At 45.4% G+C, this 27,745-nt stretch overlaps 1 protein-coding gene across 1 annotated transcript in view; it reads right to left on the bottom strand.

The window, feature by feature from the left end:
- CWF19L2 (CWF19 like cell cycle control factor 2) overlaps window positions 1-27,745 on the bottom strand; it is a 149,417-nt gene that overhangs the window by 71,303 nt on the left and 50,369 nt on the right. The window contains exons 9-10 of the mRNA XM_066586248.1: window positions 18,675-18,771; window positions 8,595-8,693 (exon numbers count right to left, since the gene is read on the bottom strand). Coding sequence (XP_066442345.1) covers window positions 8,595-8,693; window positions 18,675-18,771 — 196 coding nt within the window. The remainder of the gene's footprint in view (window positions 1-8,594; window positions 8,694-18,674; window positions 18,772-27,745) is intronic.

The raw sequence follows: 27,745 nt of genomic DNA, 5'->3' as shown, positions 1-27,745 counted from the left end.
AGATGGACATTGTCTTCTTTGAGCCTAACATACTAGGTTACTAAACCTATTCTACTGTAGCAGCCTAGGAACCCCGCAGACTGGCAGGGTGAAGACCGGAATTGTTTGTGTGTCTCCTCTAGATTTGTCCCAAAGTCAAACCAGAGTGTGGCGCAGCGGATCTACTCTGACAGATATACTTGTCTAATGTAAAATATTAAGAGTCCTTAAAATGTAGGCTCACTTTTGACTATCATGTTTCAGTATAAATCTATATATGATATTGGGCAACTTCATCATTTTCATTATATCCCGTTTTCTCCATCCACATCCAGAGCTGCATGTACATTTCTATATTGAGTGCAATACATAGTGGGATCCTAGCTAAGCTCACCGGAGCATGGTGGTCAGAATGGCTGCAATAGATTTTAGGCAGCAACCAGAACGTGAATGAATTGTAAGGCAACGTGAAATGTGGAATCTGTATAAGTCATAGACGACTATCCTAGGCTATCCCTAGAGTGTTCCAAGCTGCAAACTAATTTAAAGGGGGTTTTCCCACAACTTATAAAAGTGCTTCAAAAACCACTCTGTCCTTCCTGGGTGCTACTGACGAGGACATGTGACTGCTGCAGCCAATCACTGGTTATAGAGGGCCACTGCTGCAGTGATCACAGGTCCTAAAAAACTCCATAAAGGACAATAAAATAAACATTATCTCATTACAACGTACAATTAATTACGTATTAAATATACTAGGTAAAAGTGACAAGAAAAGGGACTTGTCAATATTGGTAGACTTAACTTTAGCAACCAGTGCCAGGCAGCTGCTGCCAAAGCAAATGTAGTCACAGTATGAGTGAAAATTAGGATTCATTCTACTTGCAAGTGGTAACACTAGATTACTGAAGATGTGCGGTTGATCCTGAGATTTATTCGGATTACCATAGTTGAAGTTGAGGCAGAATTATTTTTCCCCTAAAAGGAGACAATTGGTTATTATTGCAAAAGGTTTTGTCTTGGCTTCCTCTAAATCAACATTGTACAACCATTGGTTGAACATGAAAGATGTTTTTGCCTCCTTTTTAAAAATTTTACTAGGTTACTACAGTATGTCTGCAGTTAAGAGGGAGAAAGGAAGCGATTAACCCCTTAAGGACGCAACTAGAGATGAGCGAGCATACCCGCTAAGGACAATTACTCGATCGAGCATTGTCCTTAGCGAGTACCTGCCCGCACGGAAGAAAAGATTCGGCTGCCAGCGCGGGTGAGTTGCGGCAGTAAGCAGGGGGGAGCGGAAGGGAGAGAGGGGGAGAGAGAGAGATCTCCCCTCCGTTCCTCCCCGCTCTCCCCCACCGCCGGCAGCCGAATCTTTTCTTCCGAGTGGGCAGGTACTCGCTAAGGACAATGCTCGATTGAGTAATTGTCCTTAGCGAGTATGCTCGCTCATCTCTAGACGCAACCCTTTTTTCCCCCTCATTTTCAGGTTTTTACTCCCCACCTTTAAACAATCATATCTCTTACTTATCCATCAAAGTAGATGTTGGAGGAATTATTTTTGCGGGACGAGTTGCATTCTATTTAATGTAACATATAATGTACTGAAAACGTTAACATTTTAAGTGTAGTGAAATGGAAAAGAAAATAACTTCTGCCATCTTTGGGGAATTCCAACGCTGTTTAACCCTGCGGATGCTGCGGTCATTAATGACTGTGGCATCTAAGTGGTTTTCTAGAAAGGAAAAAAAAAAGTAAATGGGCACTGCGTAATAACAGATAATCAAGGCAACGATGCAGAAGGAATGTAAAGCTACTTCACTGGGTATACCAGCGGATATCTGAGGAAATTGTATGAGGGTTCATGCGGTCCAACTCATTAAGAGAACTTCTCTCTCTGTTTTGTGCTGGTGAATGCGATCTATTTCTCCCTTTCACTAGCCATTTCAGGTTGAATGTTGTGAATATCTATCTATCTATATATATCCATGCACCACTTTATTAAATATCCAGCCCCAAGACCCTCTAGCAACATTTACATGGTTAATAAATAACATCAGGAGTTTATCCTTTTCTATTCTTGAAACCTCTGAATTTCACCAAGTAATGCATAACCCAGGTAAATAAAAAGAAGCTACCCTTTAACCCCTTAAAGTTCCATGACATACAGTTAAATTATAGAGGTTCAAGGCTTGGTATGAAGCAAGATCGGGGGCGATCCCGTTCCATACAATGTAGCTATCAGCTGTCTTCGACAGTGCAACAGCTGTTCACAGTTGTTAACCCTTTAAATGCCGCTATCAATTCTTACAGCAACATTTAAATGCCCCGATCGAAGTTTGGGGGGTCCCATACAGGTCCACTGCAATCAAATTGCGGACTACCATTTTGTTACGATGGCAGTCAGGGACCTTCTGAAAGCTCTCAGAGCTGCTATTGCAGATCGCCTATAAAGCCATGCCAGTGGCTTGTTAGACTGCCTGTCAGGTCGTAGTATAACACAATACTCTGATATAACATTATACTGCAGGTGTGATCATTTGATCAAAAGTTCGAGTCCCCTATGATGACAAAAAAAAAAGTAAAAAGGATTAACAAAGGCTTTGTTATTAAATAATAGGTAGTTTAAAAAAACCTTTATTTTCCATATTTATAATATAAAAATCAAGATAAAATAAAAGTCTGATCTTTCAAAGTAACACATTATTTATCCCACACTGTAAGAAAAAAAAAAAACACACACACCAGAATTGCACTTTTTTGGGTCACCCGGTCTCCAAGAAAAAGTTTCATAAAAAGGGCTAAAAAATTCTTATGTGTTCAAAAAAATGGTACAAAAAAAACAAAAAAAAACCTACATGGTGGAATTGGTCTTTTTTCCATTTCACTCCTTTTTGTTTTTTTGTTTTTTTACATTTTTTGGTACATTATATGGTACATTAATAATAGTACCACTAAAAAGTAAAATAGTCTTGCAAAAAAAAAAGAGCCCTCAGACAGACAGCTAAGTTGACGGATAAATACAAGTTATTTTTTGAATGTGGGGAGAAAAAAGTAAAAATGTAAGAAAAAAAAAAAAAGGTCACATTCTAAAGGGGATAAATAAGACCCTAATGCTGAAAAGAAATGAAAATACCGCTATCAAATACTATAAGCACAGTGCCAATATAGCTAGTAATCATGGCTGCCGACGACGAGGGCCAAAAGAACTTCCATTCTTGAGTCTCTGTTACTATGAATTAATTTTCCACCTCAATTCCCCACACATAATTTAAAGGACCAGTGAGTGAGGAGCCCACAGTAAATTACTGCCAATGATATGCTAATAGCTTCAGTGCAGGTGATTTATTTTTAGATACTTTTAAATTACTTTGGTCATATCTTTGCATGCCATGAACACAGCTGATGTCAGAAGATACAAATAAGGATGAAGCAATTAACATTGTGTTGCTCCATGGTGGAACTTAATTGCCTTTAACGGTAAAAGAAACTGAGAAAATTAATTCACTTCTCATAACAACTAATAGGGACTTCTGGTAGGAAGGCAAAAATAAACTTTTCTAGAATGGAGTCTTTTCATTTGTAGGGCATAAGATGAAAGGACAGCAGCCGGAAAGTTTCCATTTACTTTAGGGAATCTGCTTCATAAACTATAGCATCCCGCTAATTGGCCACTTTATTAGAGCCTCCATCTAGTAGCTCATTGGACCTTCTTAGAAGCATATGAACTATACAGGCTATGTAGAGAAAGCCTTTAGATTTCCCAGCTTCTTCTCTAGTGACCTCCCAGTTCGTTAAGGTTGGAAACAATGGAGAAATCAGATAGAGATTAAACTACGAGTAAAGGTGGCCATAAATATTAGTCTAAAGTTGATCAAAAGGGATGATTATTCCCATAACATTTGATCGATTACTGGATTTTAACAACAAATATTGGTTTTGGCTGACCAATGAAAAACAGCCATTGTCTGGAAAGTCATCAGCGGTGTTCAAATCTTAATTCGATAGTCTTTCGTACTTTGGGAGGTCGCTGTTACCTCAATGATCATTCTGTGAAAGAATGTTCCATAGTGAAAGATTGTTCATCCCTCGCTCAGCATCTTTGACCGTGCATGGCCAAACGAATGACTGTAATGGCCTTTATGGACTAAAATGTCTATATGGCTGCATCAATGTAATGCTTGTTCTCCCAACATAATCGGTCATTCAACAATTCCCCAATCTACCTTTATGCATTGTCTATGGCCACCTTGAGGTATGAAACATGGCAGTCAAGTGATGACTTGTCCACCAATATTGCTACCTTAATGTTGTTATTGGGACCTAATAAAGATGATTTAGAAGCTACCTGGTGCGGACATGGTCTTCCATGCTTTTAGAGGGGTATTTCCATCTCCACTTTTAATGGCATATTCACAGGATAAGCCATAAAGATCTGATAGATGCAGAGGTGGGACATGCATCCATCTTGAGTTGTGTCCACCACCGCCCTGGTCTGGCTGTATGCACTTACCAGGGATGGTCAGAAACTATGGGAACTTCCAAGCACACTTTCTGTAACTCCCACAGAATCAGCATGGTGCTACACTGTTTCTTTAACTCCCATTCACTTCTATGGTAGTTATGGAAGTAGTGTAGTGAAGCAATGCTTGGCCGTTCTCGCTCTCCCAGCCCTCTTGAAGATAAGACAGCAACATTCCCATAGCAATCAGCTTTGGCTGAGATGAGAACACCCGTTTAAGTTCTATGGAACACAGGGTGTTTCAGCTTCCACATGCTAGCCCCATCAATCAACCAATCCTCCATCAAACTTGCAAAGAACGGATCTTAGTTGCCGAGGAAGATGTAGAAATTCTTGCCAACTTTTTTTTTCTTCAATGTTTTTGGGGTTATTGTCCCTTTAACTTCTGCCATATCCATCTTCCCGATGAACAAACTCAAACTTTTTACATGTAATAACCAAGAGAGAACAATGCTTTAAACGCTAATAAATAATGAAATTAGAGATGAAAGACAAGTTTAATTGATTCATTAATTTTTTAGCAGGATGAAGCCTCAAGGTAATTATTGTAGAATCTAATTTACCAAAAGAAATTTGTGATTCATTTATACAGAAGATACTTTGATATTCAGAACAGGGTACTCGAGATAAAGTTACTACTTGGAAGAATTACTATATACTTTATCATTCAGTATCAAGAGTTTGAGAGTCAACTGCTTAGCCGCTCGAGTGTACAGATGGCTAAATAGCTACCCAAAACGTATCCTCTTTTTGTTGGGGTATTTAGTCCCTATTATGCTAGTTTCAGCATTTTAGCGTCCATATAATAGCCACAACCCTGCAGTTCTACTGAACCAGACTTGCATACCCATACGGTTCTGTGCTCATATAGGTATGGATCAGTAGAAGTGAGGGGAAATGGGGACATATTATGGCAATGTGAAACCGGCCACACAGGTTCATGAACTTGCTGCCCATTCTAGAATGCAAGGAGCCCCACTGATCAGAATGTAGGGGTCTCAGCAGTGCCCAAGTGCTGCTTCTTTATAGTGTGATGTCTGTGCTGGGAAGTGTAAAAGACCAATAACGTTGAGTCACTGCTGAGACCCGGTCATTCTATGGGTCCTTAACAAGGTGCATTCAAGGTCAACTAATTTTATTTTTGGAAATAGGAGCAGAAAGAAAAATAGGACATAGTTTAAAATATGTGGGCTTAAGAGATGAGTGAGTATACTCACTAAGACACATTACTGGAGCGAGTAGTGCCTTAGCCGAGTATCTCCCCGCTCGTCTCTAAAGATTCGGGGGCCGGCGGAGAGCAGCGGGGGAGAGCGGGGAGGAACGGAGGGGAGATCTCTCTCTCCCCCCCCCGCTCCCCGCCGCAACTCACCTGTCACCCGCGCCGGCCCCCGAATCTTTAGAGACGAGCGGGGAGATACTCGGCTAAGGCACTAATCGCTCGGGTAATGTGCCTTAGCGAGTATACTCGTTCATCTCTAGTGGGCATTCTACAGGGATGAGCAAGACAGATGGCATCATCCAATGCAGGAAACCAATGCAACAGCGGCTGGAGTTAAAGAGCTTTTAATACATAAAACAGTGACGTTCACATTCCAAGCACAGCGCTCATGCGTTTTCTTCACTTGTGTGGACTGACACCCGTCAACATTCGACTTCAGTTAAATGAGACATGCGGTGAAGAGGTTACAGACATGAAAAATGTGCGTTCATGGGTGCAAAACTTCTAAGTAGGCTGAACATCATGTGAGGACGAACCTAAAGGAGCTTCAGACACGCACCAGCTAGTCTGACAACATGATATGGCGAGTGGAGAAAGGGATTATGGAGGACCACCGATTGACTGTGGAAGAGATTGCTGCAAAGCCAACATTTCCGTAGGATCTGCTGCTCTGAACCCTGACGATCAGGCCAACGTGCTTGTGAACTCAGGTGATTTCTGCAGGAAGCAGACAGATCCGTTCCAACTGCAGTGGCCAAGCTTGGTATTGCAGGCAATTTTTCCATTAATTTCAATGGGAACTTGTCCTGCAATATAAAGTCTGACCACTACAGTAAGAATGGAGCTGTCTGCTTTCTGCAGAATTCGGTTCTGTACATGAGTTCATTGTCCCGGCTAGTCGTCAATGAGCCCTGGCAACGAACCCCTGCCAGTCAACTATTGATGATTTATCCTGAGGATAGGCCATGAAAAGTTTACAACCAGACAACCCCTTTAAGTGTATTAAACCGACAAGGGCACGGGTTCAGTTCATCACGGCGATATCACTAGATCACAGAAAAGACTGTGACTTGTAGTTCCTCCACAGTTTTTACAGCCACCCGCTTGCTAAAAGATCAAGCCTTTCATACTACAAGCAGGGTCGCATGGCTATTGATAAAGCCCGACCAAGATTACACACATTATTCATTCCATTTAACACAATAATGCAAAAATCAATTGTAATCTGGGCGGATATGCCTGGCTGGATCCTCAGACAGGATTCCTAATGACTCTGCTCCAAGACTAAGAAACAAATTATAAAGTTTTCTGTTACTTAAAAGATAAAAAGTAAAGACTACAAGGGACATACAGAACATAATGCATGGTGGCGTAGGTTACATTACAGTTCAATAGTTAACGTATATTTGGCGCTCCATGCTTGGGACCACTTTAATACATTAGGGAATTATATTAATGTGAGGGATGATCACAACAAGCTAGCAAAAGTAAAGTCTACTTTCTCATTTAATCCCTTTACGACCAGAGATTTTTGATTTTTTTCATTCATTATTTTGTCCCGTCTTCCAAGAACTTATTTTTTATTTAAAAAAAAGGTTATTAAAATTTTCTACACTTTTTAGCCCCCACAGGGGACTTGAGCTTATGATCATTAGATTGCTTACACTATATACTGCAATACTTCGGTATTACAGTTAATAGTAATTTTCAATATTGCCACAGACAGGGCTTAATACAGTTCCACACGTGGTGGCACTGGATGCCTTCACATCGGCACCCTGTTCGGGGAGCAGGGCAATGTCGCCCTAATACTGTCCTCCCATCACCTTAGCTTGTACAGGCAGTATTTTAGGATAGATATTATATATAAAATATATTTTTTTTTATTCCAGAATTTATTTTTTTTATGTAAAAACCTATGTAAGCACCTGTGAGGTTAAACACTATAGCAGTGGTTGAATGAGCAAGTTCTCATTTTTTCACTCCTTTTCTGAGAAAAAAAAACCCTGTGTGTGACAATCAGAGAGCAAATGATAACAAAAGGTATGTTGGTAGCATCGATAGGGCCGGAGCTAAAGCTATTTAGGCTGAATGAAGACAATGAACTAGATGGACATTGTCTTCATTCAGCCTAACATACTAGGTTACTATGTATTTGAAGTAGAGCCAGCTCTTTTAATTCAAAACTGTACTATCCTTTGCCTGCAGAATGAAAGTTGTCGGGGATTAAATACAATGGCCGCATCTGTTACTTTAAACTGTTCCAATTTATTTCTCCACTTTCAAAGTTCCTCATGAGTTTGAAAAAAATGGCTATTTTTATAATCAATTGCTGTCACTTGACTTCAATGGGTGCAGCGAGTTCAAAGCCCTTTGGGATATAGCTCAAGGAAAAGAACTTGGGGATACCAGATCGGCAATGCTTGCAAAGCAGAGTGATATATCATTACTAGAGATGAGCGAGCGTACTCGGAAAAGCACTACTCGCTCGAGTAATTTGCTTTATCCGAGTATCGCTGTGCTCGTTCCTGAAGATTCGGGTGCCGCTGCGGCTGACAGGTGAGTCGCAGCGGGGAGCAGGGGAGAGCGGGCGGGAGAGTAGGAGAGAAAGATCTTACCTCCGTTCCTGCCCGCTCTCCCCTGCAGCTCCCCGCTCCGTGCCGGCACCCGAATCTTCAGGGACGAGCACAGCGATACTCGGATAAAGCAAATTACTCGAGCGAGTAGTGCTTTTCCGAGTACGCTCGCTCATCTCTAATCATTACACACAAGTCATTTTTGGCCCAAGTACATCGCTGTCCATCGAAGTTTTCTAATAACTACACGTTATAATACAGACACATGAGGGTTACAGAAATTGCCTTCCGATTTTCTTACCTCTGACTTTTCTCTCCTCTCTTTCCCGGGGTTTTGTGGTTGATTCAGTTTCTGCTGACGAGCTTCTTCCAATTGAGCTTTGAGTTTTGCAGCCAGCTCCTGTAAGACAGAAAGCAGCACATGATGCTAAGTAAAAGGGGCTCTAAAAGGCCAAAAAAATAATTAAAAGTTAATTGCTAAATGATTTAGCAGTTTTATTGCAAAAGGTTGCCCATATCTGAACTACTGATGAGCTATCCTCAGGATCATCATGAATAGCTGATCGTCAGGGGTCTACTGCTCGGGACCCCTGGCAATCAGCAGTTATCTGGCTCGCTGTCATTGGGGACGGAGCCAGAAGCAGAGGGCTCTGTCCACAGTGTAGCAGCCTGGGTTCATAATCTATTCAACGGGAGCTGTACCTGTATTTCTGACTTCAGCCTCTGCAATGTGGACGGAGTTGTCAGCTTCTAGCTGCATCTGTAGTGATAAAGTGTCAGATAACGGCTGATCATTGGGGGTCTCAAGTAGAGGACCTCTGCCGATCATCTTGAAGAACAGGATATCAATAGTTTAGACGAGGCAAACCCCTCTAAAATTAGGGCTGGGAAACCCCTTTCATCCACAACCACGTCCCAACCACGTGTATTCTTCTACAAAGGAACGCTCAGCATTGTTTGCGTTGCGTGGACACTTGCTCTGCACCTTATTCTGGTTGCTTAGCCTACTGCATTCTTTTCACTGCCGGGTTATGCAAATAGTGCAAATGTGGTAAGAAAACGGCATAGCTCACCAAATGAGTGATGTTGGCACTGAATAGATCTGTAGCTGTGAGACGAGTCAATTACAGTTAAGCTGACCATATACATTAGATGAGCCCCGACTGAAAATGCCAGTTCTTCTGGAACATGTCGACTACCTAATGTGTCTGAGGATGTCCCAAACCTCTACTGACAGCAGATATCAGAGGAAAGAAGGATCAGTCATGTTGTGTTGCAGCACGCCCGATCCTTTGTTCTCATGGGGGACAAACAACAACCGAGTTGCCTGGCTGCTAAAGTGCCGACATATGTGAACGGTACTGCGAATACTTTTCACTGTGAGGCTGCTCACACAACATTGGAGGCAGTATTGAATATTTTGAAGGGATGATAGTAAAGAATGCACAGAACGCTTTGATCGTTGTGATCAATTTACCGAAAAATGATGTGATGCGGGGAACAGGTTGGCAGAACTTGCTCGTTCAACTGCTCCTGCAAACCCTGGAAAGAAATGCTCATGAAACATCTACAGCTACATTTGCCTCCTTTGATGGGACGTTTAATACCTCACTCCGTGATTTAGAAAAGTAAGCATGGCCCTGTTTTATATGCTTCATCTGGCTCTGCAGATACTATCATGCAGGCCATTTCAGCACAAGCTGGTGATGTAAATATGCAAAATGATACACAAAATTAATCTACTGTAAGGCCGCCTGCAGACGGACTGGTCGGATCCCGCTGCAAGAATTCTCGCAGCGGGATGCCAACCCGTGCCCCTGCAGAGGCCTGCGGCTTACCCGTTCCCGGCATCTCCCGTCTCTGCTATGCACCGGCTGCTTTGTGCACTACTGATATTTCTGTGCAGGTCTCGCAGAACGTGAACAGAAATAGAACGTGCCGTGATTTGTTTTCCGCCTGTGTTTTCACGTGGACAAATCATGGCTGTGTGCATGGGATTGTGTTTTGCAATGCAATCCTATGCAGGCAGGCACGGCCGGAAATTCTGTGGGAAATCCCTCTGCAGAATTTCTGCCCATGTGCAGGGGGCCAACGTGATGTTTTTCTAGCTGTGACAAAAACAATACTGTGTTGGTAGCCGGAAAGAGGATGTTAGATTCCTAAGAAACTATTGGCAGAAAGTTACTGAAAGACGGTCGAAAGCAGAGACACATATTAATGGAAGTAAAAAGTATTCCAATGCAGGATACAATTACCGTAGTAAATGCAAGCAATGTATCCGTACTTAGCAATATAAAACAGATTATCTCGATAAAAATAAAAATAATTCGGGGCTGGTGGGGGTTCCATGAAAGGGTGGAAGAATTTTTTGAGTGGTGGCTGAAATCGACTATTGGGGAAGACACTGTCAGCCTTCTTTGCTGTGAAAAGGGCTTATAGAGTTATAATAATTATAATTTTAATTTGTATAGCACCAACTTATTCCGCAGCGCTTTGGAAGCACAGAGTTCCTGCTAAACCACCTTCACCTGATGCTACGCCGAGATATTGTACACTTGCTTCACGGTTCTGTATGGGCACATTCTTTCTGTTCTGTGTACTCACGTTTTTCGTGTGGAGTAAATGCACAGATCCATAATATCTCTTTAAATGTACCGATTCATTCATCTCTCTTTTACATGCAAGTCATCTATAATAGATTCCATGGGCAAATTTGTTTGTCTTAGACGTATTGCTCAACAGATATATTTCCCCTTCATATTCCAGCAAATGTATTAAAGCAGCAATGTAATCCGTGGATATATTACCCTGCTGTTCCTATGTAAATTGTGTGTGTTTTTACTAATGGTCTGGGATCCCTGCTTGGATAGATTTAATAAAGGCCCTATAGTGGCTTCTCCTTTCCCAAATGCTTTTGCATGATGATTAATGGAATTAGGGTTATATGATCTGCAGAGGTTGAGAAACCCAGAAGTTCGACGATACTCTTGTTATTCCAGTTCACATAATACATTTTCTAGTTTAGATCTCCTGAAAAGGAAGCATAAAAGGAATGCCTATTTCAAAGAGTGGGATATCTACCATGAACTGTCTCTGCTTGTCGTTGACTATAACTGGTGGGGGATTTGGTTTGGATAGAGTTCAGAGGTTAAATCTAGAGACGAGCACGCTCGTTTAAGGCTGATGCTCGAGAGAGGGCATTGGTCTTTTCGAGTAACTGCTTACTCGTCCAAGCACAATGCGGGGGAGCGTGAGAGAGATCCTAGTCGCCTTGTGTGTCCTCATGCATCCACTTGTCCCAAGACCTCCTAATAGTTCTGTCAGTATGGCCTAGGAGGCGGGCAATTTGTCTTTATGACCATCCAGGTTTTCGAATTCTAATAATGTGCCCCCTGGTTTCAGCTGGTTAAGGCATGTCTACTGGTCCAACAAGCTCTACATAAGCGAAAAAGAAGTCCACTACACCCAAGCAGCCGCAGAGTTTTTTTTTATAGGCCAATGGTGGAGCTACTTTTAGGGCCTCAGGTGGCAAGACCATTCGTCTAATTACACCAAAACTCTAATAATTTACATATGTGCATGAGATGTAACTGGATGCCGAGTTTTGAGGCATAATGATAACTCCTAGGTGCTTGATTTTTTTTTTGACAATGCATGTACATTCTCCCACTCCTTGGAAGGTAACTAACTGTAAAGAGGCAGTCTCAAGTTGCGGATCATCTGAGAGGTGTTGACCACTCATGTTAAAATCTTGGCGAAGGTACTTGCAAATAGATTAAGTCTAGTAATGACTCATTTAATAATGAGCATCAATACAGCTTTATGCCGAATAAATCAATCTCTATTAATCTAAAGAGGTTACCGTATATATTCTTGTATCAGCCGACTCGAGTATAAGCCAAGTCAATAAGTTTTACCACAAAAAATTGGTAAAACTTGTTGACTCGAGTATAAGCCTAGCTATACTTGAGTTTATACTAGGTAAAAAAAAAAAAAAAAAAAAGAAAAAAAAAAGCGGCGTGATGCTCTCCCCCGTGGTGTGGCAAGCTGCTTCAGTCTTCTCCACGCTGTCATCTCCCTGGCTTGGTTATGAAATCCCAGCAGTCAGCGCTGTGTGAGGAAGCTATGTGATTGGATCGAGCTCTGGCCAACCGCAGCCTGCGTTCAATAAACCAATCACTGCCAATCAGTGATGTCATTCTGAATAGCTGTGATTGGTTTATATCGAGCACCGGCTGTGATTGGCCGGCGCTCCATCCAATCACAGCGATTCCTCACACAGCGCTGGTGGCGGGGATTTCAGAACCAAGCCAGGGAGATGACAGCGGGGAGAAGACTGAAGCAGCTTGCCACACCACCAGGGAAAGCATCGTGCCGGGGACACAGACACCGCTGAGAGGTGAGTATTGAGGGGTTTTTTTTTACCTCACTCGAGTATAAGCCGAGGGGGGCTTTTTCAGCACATTTTTCTGTGCTGAAAAACTCGGCTTATACTCGAGTATATACGGTATATCAGAATCTTCAGATATTGAGTTTGTGGGAGCATGGCTGCTTTTTCACTTGACGTTGCCAAAGCTTTGGACAGCATAAAATAGAATTATTTGTGAGCTGCTCTTCATAGGATGGATTTCGGTGAGAAATTTTGGGCATGGGTTAAACTGCTCTATTCAATGCTGGGGGCAAGAATGAAGGTTAATGGTTGTATTTCGGGATGGATGGTGTAAGAGAAGGAAAACAAAGTAGGGGTGTCCCCTGTCCTCTCTTCTTCGCCTTGGCAATTGAACCTGTGGCTGGATTGATAAAGTAATCACCTGACATAGTTGGATTGGAGATATTGAGGAATGAATCTCATTGTATGCAGATCTGTTGTTTTACTATTAACTGGGGTTAATCCATAAGTTTTCCTTTAAGGCCCTTTTGCATGCAAAAATTGTATTGTTTGAACAACTTTTTTTTACATAAAATGCTGAACATTAAAATGTACAGATAATCATTTGAAATCTTCTTCATTTCCCTTATTAGCTAAAGTTAGCACTCTATTTGTTGTTTGCTCAGGTGGACGTGTGTTTATACGAGGAAAACTCTGTCTGGCAGGTTTTTAATTAGTGTGAAGAAAACTCATTGTCTTCTGCCCCCACGAGTAGAGAAGTAATCATTGTGTTTTAGCACAGCAAACAATCACCCTCACCTCAAGTCTTTCAGTCTTTAAAAGACTGAACAAATGCCATTCAAATACAACGAAAAGCGAACTACCTAAAGACTATTTTTTATGCAGGCTGAAGCTCAGCAATAAGCGAAAAGGGAACGAATAGCGCATGACAGCCGCATGTTTACAAGTAATGATTATCACTCACTTTCGCTCGTTTGAACGAATTTTGAGTGCTAATCGTTGCGTGTGAACAGGCCTTTAGATCCCAATTTGGGAGTTGTGGTATCTTCTAAGCCTCAAGACTATATTTATGCCAATTTGTTTCCATCAGTAGGAATGTTCAAAAATGAGGTCTCCCTTTGTTGATAATTGGCAGAGGAAATCTTATTAAAATGGTTTTGATGTCAACTCCTTTATATGCTTCAATACTCTGCAGTATGTATTCTATTCACCATTTTTTTTAGACTTCTAAGATATTTAGGAGTTTATTATGGTGCAATAGGTTATATGTATATTATTCATGTATAAATTAAAAGGGTAATTGTATTCAAAAATATAAAACTTTAATAAAAATAATCCGAATTTGAAAATAAATGTGAATAGAAAACAAAATGGCCATGATAAAAAAGGGAAAAAAATAAATAATATATATGCTGTTTTAGACCACGAAAAAAAGACGTCGCACTGAAAATAATGTACAGACCCATGAATAAATAAACTCCATAGATAAAAGTGAAGCGAACACAACACACGGAGTGACTTCTAACTAGATACTAGTTTGTGCATACATCAGCAGGGGACCTGCGCCACCTGCCAGAGGAACACCACCGATGGGTTTTCAAAAGTTCTATTCAAGTTTTTTTTTTAATTCTCTTTGTTACTACGAGAGCCGTGAGAGGCAATATGCCAGCTATTACAGCTCCCACACGGGATGTCACCCAACTCTCCTAGTAAATTGTAAATCTGCTTATTATGCAGCAGCACATCTTCTATTCTTGTATCACTGCACTGTAAAAACCTTTTTAGGAACAGTAAACTCAGCTATATTAGCTATTATCCCACTTTCAAACAATAGAACAAAGTTTGCATAGAACATAAATCTCCTCCAGGCGTCTTCCCGTTTACTAGAGATAATGTAAATACCTTGCCAATTAATCTTTTTGACCCCTACCTGCAGTGGGCTGAAGCTTATACATTGCCTGTGACATGCATGCTGCTGCACAGACGCAGCCTCTCGCCTCTCCTGTGTCTTAGAGCTCATTAACACAAATGTTTGTAATTTTCATCCATGAAAAAAATGGACTAACTTCATTGCGTGTATATGTGTGCGTTGCATGCGATTTTGTTATGCATGTGCTTTTTTTTATGCCCATGTGCCATACACTCAGGCATAAATGCTGGAAGGCCCAATAAGTGTCACTTTTTTTTTGTCTTCACTGACTCCGTAGGCAGTCACAATCCTCTCTCAGTAGCTCCTCAGCTCTCTCAGGCTTCAGCTTCAGCAGCACCCCCTGCTCGACATGGTCTCTCCACTGACTTTGCACAAAAAGGTCTCCAGACTCTAGAAAGTTCCTACTGAGCATGCTCAGTTCCAATGTGTTGAAATTTGGCACAAATTTTGGAGTAAAGAGCAATTTTGGCACAAGTCACAGTCCTTCTATATGGCAACATTTTAACCCTTTAGGCTAGCCCCTTACATGCAATTCGTGTACACTTGACACCTGAAGCCAGGGACCGGGTGCCGTGATCACGTGAATGATAATCAGCATGTGACTGCTGCAGGAGCTTCTGCGACAAAAGAAGCAGGGATCAAGCCAGCTGCACTACAGCTCTGAGACATTTAGTGAGTCTTGCTTAGTTTTCATTTTTTTAGTATTTTCGGCCCATTACATGTCCTTTTTAAAAAGTCCCAAAAAGTCTCGTTAACTTTGATGACACTAGATTTAACATGAAAAACAAAAAACACATTCAAGATTTAGGACTGATCCTATCTATTTTAAGTATAGCCACGAACAAAACATATACACAAAGCTACAAATGCTTTAATAGATCTGTGTAATAAAAAATAAAACATTTAAATTAATATACGAGGCGGGTAATCAATCTCCAGACAGTTAATTGATATTCTGCAATAATACAAACATCTACCCATTACTGCCAAGTTTGTTACATAATTAAGCGATTAATTTTGCGGTTATGTGCGAATACCATTGCACACATTATTAGTTTATATGGCACCCTGGTGGGATTTTATTACTGCTGGAAATAACAACATTAATAAAAGTGCAGAGACTCAGGACCAACGGTGGCTGAGAGAATTAATGGCTGCAGCGCTTTTGCCCCCGTGGCCTCCAGATATTGGGTGATTAAAAGAAAGTATAATCCCTCTACAAAAACAGTCGAAAAACAAAAAAAGTGTCATGAAACGATACTATACGCTGATTTAGGGTCTGGCTCTTGTAAACACAAGAATTCTGCGGTACAAATTCTTTATACATCAGTTTTTGTGACAGAAAATATAGACGAGTCCGCCCGTACTCCGGCCTAAATTTCATTAAAGGCGATATCTTAGGAGATAAATACTTACCGAATCCAGTCCCGGTCCAGTATCTCCACTCCTGGCCCCAACACCAGGTCCTGTGGAACTGTGCCGACCTCTTGTGGTCGGTGACGTCATCATAGTGGGCTGGCTCTACAGCTCATTTCAATAAGAAAGCCAGCCCCCTTCTATGTCATCGGCCGTTACAGAGCTGGCTTAGTTATTGAATTGCCGATCAGCGATGATGTCATAGAAAATGGGAGGGAGAAGAAAGGGTCGAACCTAAAACGGATTCGGCCAGGTACTTTCTTCTCTTGATAACCCTTTTTAGGACTCCAATGTTTCATGAACAAAACATTCTTGAGCCATACAGTAAAAAAAACTTTTTTTCTACTACTACTTCTTGATAGATGGCAGACAAACGGCACTTGCCATCAAACTTTTTTTCATGCCATGGATCTCAGGATAGGTCGCATTAGGGCCAAGTTATGGAAGGAGACATCAGTAATTGGCTTACAGCACTGTCAGCCATATTAGTTTTCAATAGTGATATTGCCTCTGTCACCTGGCCACTCAGAAAAAAAACACACCCCTCATTAGCTTGGTTGTCCACGGACGTCAACCATAGTATGAAAACCCCCATTTCCACTGGGCCCATTGCTTGCGGTCATTTATTTTTTTCACTGTTGGCTGTTTTTTAGTTAGACTACTTTAGGGCACAGCTATACCTAGCGACTCTAGCTGAGCTGCATAAGCAGCAGCTCTGCTTCTTCTGATTGGCTGCCATGTAAGCACAAGCTCAGGAGGACACCAGTGCATAAAATAATTCTGACAAACAAAACCAAAATACACTTTAAATGGTCACTAACTTTTTAACAAACTTGAACGTATGCGATAGCCAATGTGACAACTAGCAAAAATGCAAATGACTATTAACCTAAAATTATGTTTTTGTCTTGGAAAATCGGTCTAAAGTGCTTCGCGCTAGGGTCCATCTTCCTTCTAACTTGGTGAACACTGTCGATTGTCGTGTGAAATCCATCTCTAGTAACAGACGCCGAGACAAAAATACAGTCAGCGTTTGTGTGTGTGCAGGGGTCTTTGCTTGGTGCAGTCTCATGCTGCCCACAAAAGTCTATGGAAAGGAGAGGGGAGGAGGAGAAAGACAGAAGAAGAGTGATTCATCTTACCCTAGTATTAGATTCACAGATACACTACTTAGTGTCGCTGTATACTGTCCTCCTTGCTGCTACTTTGTATATGATAATGTTAGGGGAGCAGAATCCCCTCTTCTGTGTGCGGAATGTATGGCAACAACTAGTCTACACTCTCCAGCTCAGGAAAGACTGAGAATTACATGTAGAACCTGTTAAAGGGGACAACTGGTAATACATTCCATATAGAAGTCATATAATGGCCAGAAATAAAGTTATTCCCCATGCGCACACGTGGCAGCTTATTTTGAGAAGTCATCTGAAAAGTTAGGTAAACTTTAATGAGAAGTTCTTTAGCACAGAATGTCAAGTACTGCAGCTGATATGTCAATTACTCCTCAAATGAATTACATTTTTCTTAACTCCATCAAGAACCTTTTGGATGAACTGGAAAGCCAATAGCAAGTTAAGCCCGATTACCCAAATATCAATGTCTGTCCTCACTTAAGCCCTTGAGAAAGAACAGACAATCCTACAACCACATTCTATCATTTAGTGAAAACATCTGAGCAGTAGAAGCAGCAAGAGGGCAGGTTGACCGACGCCAAACAAATAGCCATGGATGTAATGCCCATATGAACGAAATGTTCTTTCTTGCCATGTGGTATGTACGGCATATAGGGTAAAGGTAAGGTCCCCTGGTGCGAGCACCGAGTCACATCGTGACGTTTCTTGGCAGACTGTTTTTGCGGGGTGGTTTGCCATTGCCCTTCCCCAGTCATCTTCTACTTCCCCCCCATTGAACTCTCAACCTTCAGGTCGTGAGCGAGAGCTTAGGACTGCATACTGCTGCCTTAAAGGGGTTGTCCCGCGGCAGCAAGTGGGTCTATACACTTCTGTATGGCCATAATAATGCACTTTGTTATATACATTGTGCATTAATTATGAGCCATACAGAAGTTATAAAAAGTTTTTTACTTACCTGCTCCGTTGTTAGCGTCCTCGTTTCCATGGAGCCGACTAATTTTCGCCCTCCGATGGCCAAATTAGCCGCGCTTGCGCAGTCCGGGTCTTCTGCAGTCTTCTATGGGGCTCCGTGTAGCTCCGTGTAGCTCCGCCCCGTCACGTGCCGATTCCAGCCAATCAGGAGGCTGGAATCGGCAATGGACCGCACAGAAGAGCTGCGGTCCACGGAGCAAGAGGATACCGGCGGCCATCTTCACCGGTAAGTATTGAAGTCACCGGAGCGCGGGGATTAAGGTAAGCGCTCCGGTAAGCTTCCTTTAGGTCCCTGCATCGGGGTTGTCTCGCGCCGAACGGGGGGGGGGTTGAAAAAAAAAAAAAACCTGTTTCGGCGCGGGACAACCCCTTTAACACTTGCCACACGAGGCTTCATATGTGCATTGTAATAAATGTAAAGAATACATCCAGTGTAACAAGTACGACCGCTGAATCTTATAGATAGAGGCCTTCAAAAAGGTAAAAACGGACACTTCTGAGGATACTTGAGTTACGGAGGGAACGGTTATGTAGACTTACCGTGTTCCCCATTATTTCGGCCTTGACAATCTTGGCACCGAGCTTGTTCATCTCTTCCTCGCTGAGTAGAAGGACGGGTTGTGGTGTTGTTTCAGGTCTGCATATAAAAAAAATGTAGTAGTCAGTAGTCCGCACAAAAACAATGAAAAGGCAGTCCGATCTAAGTAGCTAAAATGTGCAGGAAATTAAAGAGGCATTCCCACCTTATAAAGGGATGGCAGGTCACTGGGATATACCATCACTTTATAATCAATGGGCGTTGACCTCTGGGACCCTCACAGGTCTTGAATTTTCCCTTGACATTTTTTGGAGAAAATTGCACAATAGCACCACATGCATAGAGGACTACTTAAAGTAGTCCTGGATATTCATGAGCTGCAGGCTAGCCACACCCACCCCACACTCCAGCCAATGATTGATAATTCTTTGCTTATTACTGTACATAGAGAGAAAGTTGCCTAAACATTGGTTGGAGGGCGGGTGGGTGTGGCTAGCCTGTAGCACATGAAGATACAGGACTACTTCTGGGTCTGGCTGCTACTATTAAAATGGTGCGCTCAGTGAGGGCTGCAAAAAAAAAAAAAAAAAAAGTTGACGACTGCTTCCCCAATAAAGCCAGACACCCATGACCGCATGGTATCATTTTTTTTTTTTAGCGGCGTGTGGAGCTGCACATCATCGTGATCATGTATGCCCACGCATTACAGCATATCTCACGTACGATATCCTGCATTGGCTTCCTGGTTTCTTCTGCTGTGAGATTTCGCAGTCTGAATCCGACCCGGCCGTGGGCATGAGGCGTAAGTTTTGTCGCCATGTCAGAATAGACAGCAGCACATAAAGGGTTAACAGCTGTGATCAGCATGACCGCTGATCACCATTGTTGCAGCCTGGATTCTGTTGTCAAAGACAGCCGACATCGGCCGTGTATGGAACGGGCTCCGCTTATGAGTCCCCGCCATATTAACCCCGTGGACACAGGATGTACATCCACGTCCCATAGCGCAAAAGGGGTTTGCAAAAAAAAACAATCCTAAATTCCTGTCTACCACCAATCTGATACTTGCTGTTCCGTAGAAATGAAAACACAGGCTGGATTACAATGAGAGGTGACGCCTGTATGTAGATAACATAGGATCCACTATTCACAATAGCTGATGGTCACAGCTCACCTCCTCCCCCTCCCTGCACAGCCTGTCCACTACACTATCCCGTAGAAGTGAATGTGTCTCGTGTCTACAGGTTCATACGTCAATGTGGCTTCCGTAAAGCATACCTCCTCTACCCATGTGAACAGTAGCTCGGCCAAGATGGCAGCCCCCGTAGTGACATATAGAAAACGGAACTAAAAAAGTAAAAAATAAAAAAAATCCAAAAATCTGAAAATAAAAACAGATTACAAAAAGATAAATATTTGTCAGTAAAAACCTAGGCAATACACTCATTCCCTTTAAATTCAGGTTAGGTTGCAGACGAGTATAGGTGGTGATGGGCAGCGTATGGTCCGGTCTATGTGGGAGTCCGTGATGGACAGATAGAACTTTCCACGCTGCTACAAGGAATCCTAAATGTTGTAGCTCAGTCTGTATTGATGGAAAACGCGTACAGCGCCGCCCTTCTCGCGGTAAAGCGGTCAGCCGAATGAAGCCGTATATTCCGACAAGTAATGACTGTGCAAAAGAATAACTCGCCATGAGGAGCGTGGAAGAATACCGCAAGACGCTGCAAACAAATTAGTGTCTAATGAGTCTGTGTGTCATACGCCCTCGTGGGACCGTGTGCGGCCAGAGAGCTGCCTAAATGAGCATCGCCAGCTAAAAATCACAAGGTTAATGGCTCGACTAATAGCAAATTAATAAAACAAGAGGCACCAACCACAACGCTGGATTAAAGGGCCCAACTCCTCACTCTGCGATCTAATAGCAGCACCATCTTTACTGTTCTTACACAGGGTGGCGATGGATAAGTAGTCCAGCACCACTCATTACAACCAATCACAGCGCAGCTTTCAGCAGTATAAGAAATTAAAGCTGCACTGTGATTGGTTGCAATGGGCAACAAAGCCAGATTTTTTTTTAGACAGCTTTCATAAGAGTGTAGGCTTGGGCTACTTTTCAGGTGTATACTACTATATGTCACAACTCTGTGGCCCTGTCAGTGCATCGGGTCTGGCAGGGAGTGAGCGCTGAAAGGAAGAGACGCTGTCTGCAGAATAGAAGGGCTTCTCCTTCACAGCGCCCAGGAATGGCAGCATGTGTGTGGGAAGAGGAGTAAAACACCAGGGCTGGTGGGATATAGGGCCATTAAATCTAGGGCATATATACATTACGGGCATTTTATTAATAAACTGTAATATGGGAACAGTTGTGTCTGAGAGTAAAGACACACATGGATGGAGCGCCCTCTACTGTTATGCAGTGCAGTAAAGTTAGATTGCTCAGTCCTGGGGTTTGTAAGAAAAATAGAACAAGCGCATCAAACATATTACAAAAATGCTTAGAATAACCTATTCCGTACATTAAAAAAAAAAAAATTAAAGTAGAGCAGGCAACCCCAAACCCTGCGAAGGACAACACCCAAATATCTGTCACATACGGAACCAAGCGAGGAATGTGGATCCAGTTACTATCTAGAGAGGTAAAATACCTATAAAAACAGGCGCTGTTGAAACGCCGATTTTTAAAACTGGGTCACGTTAAACTATCAAACGCCATAGATTTCCTGCCACGGTTTAATACAAGCCGCAACATTTCTGGTAGCTGAGACTCCATAACAATGCAAGGAGTCACAGGTCACGGACTCCCACACATGGCCGTAAGAAAATCCCTGTCCGGGGGGGCGCCATGAGAAGATGCAGCACTGACCGCGTCCGACCGCACAGGACGCATCATTCGTACGCAGCGAGCATCCAAAGACGAAGCAAGTCACAGCCGAGCCGTATCCGATCCCACACAGACCTCGCTCAGATCAAGAAGGTAGGGGTTGGCATTAAGAAGGTTGAACTTCCCTACGGCAAACCTGGACTAATCTTAGACAAGTCTCGGTACAAGTTTCTACGGCTAAGTGCAAGCAAAGATATTCTAAGGCACGCGTGTCAAACTCAAGGCCCGAATCCGGCCAGCCACGTCATTTTATATGGTCCACGAAGGAGGTCAGAAGGACCAGCTCTCCACTTGCCCCAAAGGACACAGGCAGCAACAGCGGTTGTGCTCCGGTGCACCTCCACACCGCTATGTGCACTGCACAGATGGTGGCTCGGCTCTGACAGCCCTACCCAGGCAGTCTAGAGGAAGCTCGGTGCTAAAGAGCTGGAAGGGGAGAAACATCCTAGTGCAGAGAGCTCCATCGCCATGTTAGGCCGTACTTACACGGACGATATCCGTGCACGAGGTTTGTGCATTGCGAGACACAAAGAAAAAGAACCCGTTATTCATGATGGTATATTTCTATGGGCGCTTCTTCTTTCACAGAGCCGCTGCGAGGCAGAAAGATTACGGCATGCCCTATTGTCTTGCAAGTCTCCCAGGAGAATAGTCCATACAGATGACAGTCTCCCACACACCACACGGATGGGGCGTGCGGGAGACTGTCATCTGTATGGACTATTATGTCATCTGTATGGCCCCACTGCGACTACTGGGGAAGCACAGAAAGGAAGGGGCCCCACTGCGACTACTGGGGAAGCACAGAAAGGAGGGGCCCCACTGCGACTACTAAGGAAGCACAGAAAGGAAGGGGCCCCACTGCGACTACTGGGGAAGCACAGAAAGAAGGGGCCCCACTGCGACTACTGAGGAAGCACAGAAAGGAAGGGGCCCCACTGCGACTACTGGGGAAGCACAGAAAGGAAGGGGCCCCACTGCGACTACTGGGGAAGCACAGAAAGGAAGGGGCCCCACTGCGACTACTGGGGAAGCACAGAAAGGAAGGGGTCCCACTGCGACTACTGGGGAAGCACAGAAAGGAAGGGGCCCCACTGCGACTACTGGGGAAGCACAGAAAGGAAGGGCCCCACTGCGACTACTGAGGAAGCACAGAAAGGAAGGGGCCCCACTGCGACTACTGGGGAAGCACAGAAAGGAAGGGCCCCACTGCGACTACTGGGGAAGCACAGAAAGGAAGGGGCCCCACTGCGACTACTGGGGAAGCACAGAAAGGAGGGGCCCCACTGCGACTACTGAGAAAGCACAGAAAGGAGGGGGCCCCACTGCGACTACTGGGGAAGCACAGAAAGGAAGGGGCCCCACTGCGACTACTGGGGAAGCACAGAAAGGAGGGGCCCCACTGCGACTACTAAGGAAGCACAGAAAGGAAGGGGCCCCACTGCGACTACTGGGGAAGCACAGAAAGAAGGGGCCCCACTGCGACTACTGAGGAAGCACAGAAAGGAAGGGGCCCCACTGCGACTACTGGGGAAGCACAGAAAGGAAGGGGCCCCACTGCGACTACTGGGGAAGCACAGAAAGGAAGGGGCCCCACTGCGACTACTGGGGAAGCACAGAAAGGAAGGGGCCCCACTGCGACTACTGGGGAAGCACAGAAAGGAAGGGGTCCCACTGCGACTACTGGGGAAGCACAGAAAGGAAGGGGCCCCACTGCGACTACTGGGGAAGCACAGAAAGGAAGGGGCCCCACTGCGACTACTGGGGAAGCACAGAAAGGAAGGGCCCCACTGCGACTACTGAGGAAGCACAGAAAGGAAGGGGCCCCACTGCGACTACTGGGGAAGCACAGAAAGGAAGGGCCCCACTGCGACTACTGGGGAAGCACAGAAAGGAAGGGGCCCCACTGCGACTACTGGGGAAGCACAGAAAGGAGGGGCCCCACTGCGACTACTGAGAAAGCACAGAAAGGAGGGGGCCCCACTGCGACTACTGGGGAAGCACAGAAAGGAAGGGGCCCCACTGCGACTACTGGGGAAGCACAGAAAGGAAGGGGCCCCACTGCGACTACTGGGGAAGCACAGAAAGGAAGGGGCCCCACTGCGACTACTGGGGAAGCACAGAAAGGAAGGGGCCCCACTGCGACTACTGGGGAAGCACAGAAAGGAAGGGGCCCCACTGCGACTACTGGGGAAGCACAGAAAGGAAGGGGCCCCACTGCGACTACTGGGGAAGCACAGAAAGGAAGGGGCCCCACTGCGACTACTGGGGAAGCACAGAAAGGAAGGGGCCCCACTGCGACTACTGGGGAAGCACAGAAAGGAAGGGGCCCCACTGCGACTACTGGGGAAGCACAGAAAGGAAGGGGCCCCACTGCGACTACTGGGGAAGCACAGAAAGGAAGGGGCCCCACTGCGACTACTGGGGAAGCACAGAAAGGAAGGGGCCCCACTGCGACTACTGGGGAAGCACAGAAAGGAAGGGGCCCCACTGCGACTACTGGGGAAGCACAGAAAGGAAGGGGCCCCACTGCGACTACTGGGGAAGCACAGAAAGGAAGGGGCCCCACTGCGACTACTGGGGAAGCACAGAAAGGAGGGGCCCCACTGCGACTACTGAGAAAGCACAGAAAGGAGGGGGCCCCACTGCGACTACTGGGGAAGCACAGAAAGGAAGGGGCCCCACTGCGACTACTGGGGAAGCACAGAAAGGAAGGGGCCCCACTGCGACTACTGGGGAAGCACAGAAAGGAAGGGGCCCCACTGCGACTACTGGGGAAGCACAGAAAGGAAGGGGCCCCACTGCGACTACTGGGGAAGCACAGAAAGGAAGGGGCCCCACTGCGACTACTGGGGAAGCACAGAACGGAGGGGCCCCACTGCGACTACTGAGAAAGCACAGAAAGGAGGGGGCCCCACTGCGACTACTGGGGAAGCACAGAAAGGAAGGGGCCCCACTGCGACTACTGGGGAAGCACAGAAAGGAAGGGGCCCCACTGCGACTACTGGGGAAGCACAGAAAGGAAGGGGCCCCACTGCAACTACTGGGGAAGCACAGAAAGGAAGGGGCCCCACTGCGACTACTGGGGAAGCACAGAAAGGAAGGGGCCCCACTGCGACTACTGGGGAAGCACAGAAAGGAAGGGGCCCCACTGCAACTACTCAAGAAGCACAAAAAGGAAGGGGCCCCACTGCAACTACTCAAGAAGCACAAAAAGGAGGGGCCCCACTGCGACTACTGGGGAAGCACAGAAAGGAAGGGGCCCCACTGCGACTACTGGGGAAGCACAGAAAGGAAGGGGCCCCACTGCGACTACTGGGGAAGCACAGAAAGGAAGGGGCCCCACTGCGACTACTGGGGAAGCACAGAAAGGAAGGGGCCCCACTGCGACTACTGGGGAAGCACAGAAAGGAAGGGGCCCCACTGCGACTACTGGGGAAGCACAGAAAGGAAGGGGCCCCACTGCGACTACTGGGGAGGCACAGAAAGGAAGGGGCCCCACTGCGACTACTGGGGAAGCACAGAAAGGAAGGGGCCCCACTGCGACTACTGGGGAAGCACAGAAAGGAAGGGGCCCCACTGCGACTACTGGGGAAGCACAGAAAGGAAGGGGCCCCACTGCGACTACTGGGGAAGCACAGAAAGGAAGGGGCCCCACTGCAACTACTCAAGCAGCACAAAAAAGGAAGGGCCCCACTGCGACTACTCGGGAAGCACAGAAAGGAGGGGCCCCACTGCGACTACTCGGGAAGCACAGAAAGGAGGGGCCCCACTGCGACTACTCGGGAAGCACAGAAAGGAGGGGCCCCACTGCGACTACTCGGGAAGCACAGAAAGGAGGGGCCCCACTGCGACTACTCGGGAAGCACAGAAAGGAAGGGGCCCCACTGCGACTACTCGGGAAGCACAGAAAGGAGGGGCCCCACTGCGACTACTCGGGAAGCACAGAAAGGAGGGGCCCCACTGCGACTACTCGGGAAGCACAGAAAGGAAGGGTCCCCACTGCGACTACTGGGGAAGCACAGAAAGGAAGGGTCCCCACTGCGACTACTGAGGAAGCACAGAAAGGAAGGGTCCCCACTGCGACTACTGGGGAAGCACAGAAAGGAAGGGTCCCCACTGCGACTACTGGGGAAGCACAGAAAGGAAGGGTCCCCACTGCGACTACTGAGGAAGCACAGAAAGGAAGGGTCCCCACTGCGACTACTGGGGAAGCACAGAAAGCAAGGGGCCCCACTGCAACTACTCGGGAAGCACAGAAAGGAGGAGGCCCACTGCGACTACTCGGGAAGCACAGAAAGGAGGGGGCCCACTGCGACTACTTGGGGAGTACCAAAATGAGGGGGCGGAGTCCACCACCAGTGCTGGGTGAGCACCGAAAGGAGGGGGGCTATTGCAACTACTGGGGAAACACAGAAAGGAGAGGGGCCCACTGAGGAGGTACCAAAATGGTCCGCCGCCAATACTGTGGAAACACAGAAAGGAGGGGGGCCACACTGTAACTACTGGCGGAGCACAGAAATGAGGGGGACTCGCCACCACTACTGGGGAAGCACCGAAAGGAGGAGGGTCTGCCACAACTAATAGGGAAGCACCAAAGGAGGGGGGTGGGGGAGGCTGCTGAGACTACTGGGGAAGCGCAGAAAAGAGAGGAGCCCACCCCGACTACTGGTAAAGCACAGAAAAGAGGGGGCCTGCTGCAACTATTATGGGTAAGGCTATTGCTTTAGAGTACTAAATAAGTTAGGAAAACCTGCTGTGATTGGTATAGCGCTCAGCTGCTGTGACTGCTGGGGAGAAAGGGGAACATAGTTGCTATTGTAGGGGAGGGACACTGCTATGACCATCTTTCATGGGGTTGTTCCACAAAAGTTATGCTCCATCCACAGGGGAGCACAGAAGATAGAGTTCAGGCACTCAGATACCAACATTAGTCACACTGAAATGAATGGGCCTTCATTCCTAGATACACCGGACCCCAGTTCTCAGACTCCGCAGTCTGGCGCCGTCCAATCAGCATGTAATCCCTGATCTTCGGGGATGTTTAGATCTCATCCGCAGGATATTTGTATTAAATATATACAAGCTGTCAAGAGAGGGTCTGAAGATCCCCCACGATGGAGAACAGACCATCAAGTGTCATACATACTGTCTGTAATGTGTCTGTAGGGTCGGCGGGACGGACTGCGTGTTTCCAGACAATGCATATCAAACATGTAAAAACAACTCTGCGAGAAGTTCATTACGGTGATGGAGCGCCGCCGACTTCCATTACGTGCCGTCTCTCCGCCACTAATATCAGAGGAGCGGTCTAGCTGTGTGTGCCGCACTCATACGGAGAAGGAAAGATAAAAACCTAATAGATCAGGTCTGCGGAGCGGCAGGAAACTAGAAAGCACAGAAGCCGTACGGTTTGATAGGGAGAGTAAAAAATATATTTCCTCGCAGTCGGTTTCTGAGATTTGGGCTTGCAAAACCAGTGGAAGCAGCGGGTGGTTATCAATTAGGAAAGCTTTCAGCTCCGCTCCTCTTTCATCCTGTTTTCTTAACCTATTCAGAACATGGCAGGCCTCAAAAGAGAACTTCCTGACCTCTGCCACACGCTAGAAAGCGCGGATTAACGGAAACACTTCGTACCTAAATTATTCCAAACAACGGTAGGAAAAGCCTTAAAAGATAAAAATAATGTAAGAAATAAATAGAAACGTGTCGTGGTAACAGGAGGCCGGGACAGCGCATCAACATGCTACTTGAGACGCCCGCACGTCTTAGAGCCTTCTAGGTCATTGGGAGGGTCTCCTCCTGCACAACTCAGCAAAAGGGGTTCTCTCTGCCTATAGGTTGATGGCCCCAGGGGGCGGACCCCCGACAATTATATGCTCCTATCCTATGGACAGAACAGCCCCCTCAAAGAGGCAAGAGACGCTAATATTGGGCGCTCCAATCAACAAAATTACCTAGGAGCGAATCTAAGCATTTAGGAGCAGAATAAAAACTCTAGTCTCCAAATGTATATATTATACAGCACTATACTATACAAATCACTGTCCAGAATGCCGCCCTCCAGTATAATGCACACATTATAATCACATTATCCACCCCTCTCCACAGTATAATCCCCTTCCATCCTTCCCCCGCAGTATAATCACATCCACCTCCCATCCTTCCCCCGCAGTATAATCACATCCA

Source organism: Eleutherodactylus coqui, chromosome 1, assembly GCF_035609145.1.
Source record: "Eleutherodactylus coqui strain aEleCoq1 chromosome 1, aEleCoq1.hap1, whole genome shotgun sequence".
In the NCBI taxonomy this organism is placed as follows: Eukaryota; Metazoa; Chordata; class Amphibia; order Anura; family Eleutherodactylidae; genus Eleutherodactylus; species Eleutherodactylus coqui.
The sequence above is the reverse complement of the archived record's forward strand: the minus strand, read 5'-3'. Positions and strand labels throughout refer to the sequence as shown.